Below are 5,415 nucleotides of genomic sequence, written 5' to 3'. Positions count from 1 at the left end.
CTAGGTTTTCTTGGTATACACAAAAGGCCTCTGTGGAGATGAGATAGGATGGCCCCTTGGGAGTTGGTCCTTTAATAAATATGCCTACCAGTAGTAATCCGATTGAATACTGAGAATGTGATGAAAAATGTTTAGAAATCCCAGAGAAAACTATCAGGTAAGGAAATACACATTCAAAATGTAGTAGACATATTTAAAATTAAGTCTTCAACCTGGCTTTGCAACAATTCTTGAGGAAAAGTGGAGAATATAAGAAATGTCCTTTAATTAATTAAATAAAGGTTTAAGAAAAGGGCATGTTACATGGAATGACAAACATTAACAAAAGAGTGTAATTTATGTTTAATGATTGCTAGTTGAAAAACAAGCTTAACATTTTGGTCACAGAAAAGTAAACTTGAATTTTTCTTAACCACATACTACTTAACCTTGGAAAAATGGTTAGACTTGTCAAAGTTTAATTTCCTTATTTTAGAGAAATTAAGTAATGTATTGTCTTTCCTTTTTTATAATTCTTCCCTTTAATCCCCAAATCATAAAGCATCTATTCTTCCTGTACTATAAGCAGCGGCAAGCTCACCAGAGACATACTTGTCAAAAAACAATGAACATTTAAATAAACATTTTATATTACTTGAACATTCAGATACTTTTAGATTATTGAGGCACTCTTGCTGTAAACTTTCTAGTAAAAAAAAGAGACAAAGAGAAAAAAGAAATACAAATACTCCTTAGTATCCCACAATAAACAAAACTTCACATTTCTTTGTTCACTTCTTCAGGATACTTTCATTTCTATTATAAATTTTCCCCCCAAACAATCCAAAATTTGCCTCAGAGTACCTATGTTAATTAGCATATAAGGTAGGCAAACTTTAAACACTTTCTTCAAAGCTGTGACTTTAGGTTGATATAGTCAGCCTATGATTTCCTAGTTGGGCGACTCTTACCTTCACAGCCCTGGTAAATAAACAGACTCTTGAGTGATAGGCTGAAGCTAAGGGATTGAGATCAGAGGACACTGTTTGTAGAGGAGGAATGTAGATGATTTAGAACTATTTGAACAATCTCTGGATGCTATTTGTGAGATTCTGGCAAGCTGTTGAGGACACAGGGGTTGTAGCTTTAGGAGAATCTGTCTAAAATTAGACTTCAGAAAGGGGTAATGGAAAAGTGTATCAATCTTACCTACATCCCTGAGATCATTGTATACTTGTGTAGTAAAAAACAAAAAAACAAAATTCCCTGAAAGACTTGAGCTAGTGATAGTATGTGTTGGAATCCCTGGAACTGAAAGGATGGTGGCTCAGGATCCGGGTGCTGGAAACTGATCCTAGATCCACTTCAAGAGCCACCATCGCTTCTAGGCCAATCTCCAGGGACACATTAAGTAGGGTCTCTAATCTGAGCAGCTGTTTGTAGTTAGGTATCTATAAAGTGTATTACACTGTCACTGATGCTACAATTTAATTCCAGTATCATTTCTGGTAAGGGAGTATTAACATCAAATAGAGCCCTATTTGACTTGTCAATCAAATACATATTAAGGACAATATAGGCAGGAAACTTCGAACTCCTACCCAGATCTAGCCAATGGACAGGACATTGTCCACTGTTGAGTGGAGAATGGGGACTGAGTTTCATGTGAACTCTGGTGCCCCTCTTTTGACCATGTCCTCTTGATCGGGAGGCCTGGTGGCACTTAGAGAAAAGTTAGCAGTTTACCAAGAAGAGACTTGATACCCTATATGCATATATAGGGGGAGGAGGTCCTTCTCAGTCACAGACATAGGGGACTGGAGTAAGGGGAAAGCAGGAGGGAAGGATGAATGGGAGGATACAAGAGATGGGCTACCAACTGAGATGTAATATGAATAAATTAATAAAATATTTAAAAATAATAAAATTAAAAAAATTCTAACTCATCTAAAAAGAATTACTATTCAGTGTTAATACTTAAATCCCAATTGATCCAAACTCTAGTAAGAAGCAAGATAGGTGTTCTGCTCATTCACTCTGGTCCATGTTTCAAGTGGCAGGAGACAGAAATTTGTCACTTGATTCTATGCTGCATAACAAGCTGTGAAATTATCTTTTCTCATTCTGTCCTCTCCACAGGGAGGGTTAACTTTCTGGTAGGATTTTTGTCTTATGATGGCATACACGTTAGCCCTGTGAAGCCAAGGCAATTCACTAAGAGGCAAAAACACAGTGGAGCAAGATTGTGTCGCTTTTTATCCACTACCAGAATAGCTACCATTCAATTTGTCTGGCAGATTCTCCATAGCTAGTGTCCTCAGGAATAGTATTATTTCCAGAGCTCATTCACCTTTCTTCTATCAATTTTCCCTAGACTAATGGCTTATTATCAGAGAGATTGCACTGTCCTACAATTCCCACAATTCTGACTGTTGATAGGACTTTACTAAATTCTGATGGAAAGGTCACAAAGACTGCTACCATCAGTCTCTCTGAATTCATCTGCAGACTTATAACTGATGCTGTGTACCTTACAAAATTACTTAAAGATTCTAATTGAACTTGCAAGGAACATATATTTTCTTGCTTTTCTTTTATTATCATAGTATACCTGCTTCAAATGTTCTTGATTATATGCAAACAGAAATGACTTGATTTTACTGGTGTATAAACTACATAGGTCATAGCTCTAAGACCAGTATAAAACCTAATCTTGATTTTCATGGATAAGTATTTTATCGGTATCAAATACTATAGCATCTGTGGTTGTCTCTGTTAGCAATATGGTCACCATTACCACCATTGCTAGATTTTTAACTTTGTTCTGTATCTTGTTGTATAAAATTTATGCTCTACCAATTTCTAAACTATCAGTTTCTCACATGATTATATCCCATCCCATAAACATTTTCGTTTAATTCTACCACTTTTGTTAGTGTTTGTTTTTTCTAGAAGCCTCACAGAAATATTTAGGCTTCCTTGAAGTTTTCATTTAGAGATTCTCAGTGTGTATCTTTTTGTCTTCAGTTATGTTTGGTCTTCAATGCTTGACGTGCTAGATATATTTCAGCAATGAAAATGTCCTGATCCTCTAATTTGTGGAATTTTCACAATGTTCTAAAGTGAGTTTGCTTGCTTTGTCCACGTGTTTAAATTTCTATAGAGACTCATGAGTTATTTTCTTATTTATATTACACTTGAGGCAGCCACACTTTAAAATAACTCAAACATTTCAAGGTAGTAAACTCAATAATCTTGAGTAACAATTGTATTTAGTATTTTTTCTTTTTGAGTTATCTCATTGGTTTCAAGAAAGAAAGCACATATTGAAACAAGTTCAGTAAAACGAAAATAAAAAGTTACATGAGACATAGTACAAATAGGGAAAACTAATGGGGGAATCAAAGGGATGGGGAGATGGGACAGTGGTTAAGTGCATTGGCCGCTCTTCTAGATGACGCAGCTTCCATTTCCCATTACCCATATGGCCACCCACTGTCATCTGCAACTCTAGCTCCAGACACTACATGCAGACAAAACACTCACACATATAAAATAAATATAAATACAGCTTTAAAAAAGAAGAGTGAACAGAATGAAATGGATCTGAAGACTGGCAGTTGGGACTAATTCTGAAGGCTGGAAATATATCATGACAATAAACATGACAGCTTTGTAGCAAGTTGTGATACTGACTGATGGTGATTAATGTTGCTGTTCTAGGCAGAGAGCTGATGAGAAAAAGCTGATGTAAGTATGAGAAAGCACAAAAACCTTGTAAGTTTTGAAACGAAAAGTGACCTGAAGATGTGCTACAATGAGATGGAAGTAGGAAGACTGCTGCGTTCTTAGAGCCTCAGCCTCTGACCGGCTAGAGCTGCCAATCCAAGCATGTGGTCCAACAACAGTGATGCTCCTTTCTTGCTGACCGGCTTCCTGGGCTTGGAAGCTATTCACCACTGGATCTCTATCCCTTTCTTTGTCATCTACTTCTCCATCATCTTAGGGAATGGTACACTTCTCTTCATCATTTGGAACGACCCCAGCCTTCATGAGCCCATGTACTACTTCTTGGCTGTGCTGGCCAGTATAGACCTTGGAATGACTCTAACCACTATGCCCACAGTACTTGCTGTCCTAGTCCTGAACCAGAGGGAGATTGCACATGGGGCCTGTTTTATTCAGTCTTACTTCATCCACTCACTAGCCATTGTGGAGTCAGGGGTTTTGCTTGCCATGTCTTATGATCGCTTTGTTGCCATCTGTACACCCCTGCATTACAACTCTGTCCTTACCAATTCTAGGGTGGTGAAGATAGCACTAGGGGCTCTGATGAGAGGTTTCGTATCCATCTTGCCCCCAATCCTGCCTCTCTTTTGGTTCCCCTACTGCCGTTCCCATGTGCTTTCTCATGCCTTCTGCCTCCACCAAGACATCATGAAACTTGCATGTGCTGACATTACCTTTAACCGTGTGTACCCAGTTGTTTTGGTTTCCCTGACTTTCTTCCTTGATGCATTGATCATTGTCTTTTCTTATGTCGTCATTCTGAAGACAGTAATGGGCATTGCCTCTGGAGAGGAGAGAGCAAAGGCTTTCAACACCTTTGTCTCCCACATTAGCTGTGTCCTGGTCTTTTACATCACTGTGATTGGCCTGACCTTCATCCACAGGTTTGGTAAGCATGCCCCACATGTGGTGCACATTACCATGAGCTATGTCTATTTTCTCTTTCCTCCGTTAATGAATCCCATCATTTATAGCATCAAAACCAAGCAGATTCAGAGTAGCATCCTCCGTCTACTATCTAGGCACAGTAGGACTTGAATTATTGTTATAGAATGTCAAGTTCTCTGTGATGTTTGGGCCTTTATTAGAAAGAAATCTTCATTTAAATAGTATTTTTTAGTATGGGATGGCATTTTCATATTACACAAAGAGAAAGTGAAATCTAACATTGGAATCTCTGTCCACTCCCCCTCCCTCTCTCTCTCCCACCCCTCTATCAGAAAAGAATATAGGAAGCAATAAATTTTCAAGATGGAGTAGTTAAGGTTCTATAGTCAAAGGAAGAGAAATCACTTTTTCAGAAATGCAAAACTGAAGGGACATAAATAGCTTGACTGAGGCACACATTTATTCATGTAACAACAAGGAAGACAATAAAATGGTTTTACAGTTGATTGATTTTTTTCTTACACTGTTTAGTTTTTCTTTATTCTTTTGTTAGTTTTTAAATTAAAAATTTGCCTGACATTAATATATGTATACAATGCATTCTGATTACTCTTTTTTCTCCGTTATCAATTTATTCTTGTTACATCTCAATGGTTATCCCATCTCTTGTATCCTCCCATTCTTCCCTCCCTCCCATTTTCCCCTTATTCCCCTCCCCTATGACTGTTCCTGAGGGAGATTACCTCCCCCTGTATATGT

At 37.8% G+C, this 5,415-nt stretch overlaps 1 protein-coding gene across 1 annotated transcript; it reads left to right on the top strand.

Annotated features, from left to right (window-relative positions):
- Positions 1-3,854: 3,854 nt before the first annotated feature.
- Positions 3,855-4,806, top strand: LOC311581398 (olfactory receptor 51B4-like; the record flags this gene model as incomplete). Its single annotated transcript, XM_084753585.1, has 1 exon — positions 3,855-4,806. Exon 1 carries the CDS (start codon positions 3,871-3,873, stop codon positions 4,804-4,806), a length of 936 nt encoding a protein of 311 aa, XP_084609711.1. The 5' UTR covers positions 3,855-3,870.
- Positions 4,807-5,415: the final 609 nt, after the last annotated feature.

This window comes from Acomys minous (genome assembly GCF_964271855.1).
Source record: "Acomys minous genome assembly, chromosome: 2".
NCBI lineage: Eukaryota > Metazoa > Chordata > Mammalia > Rodentia > Muridae > Acomys > Acomys minous.
Note: the sequence above shows the minus strand (reverse complement) of the source record. Positions and strands in the feature narration are given on the sequence as shown.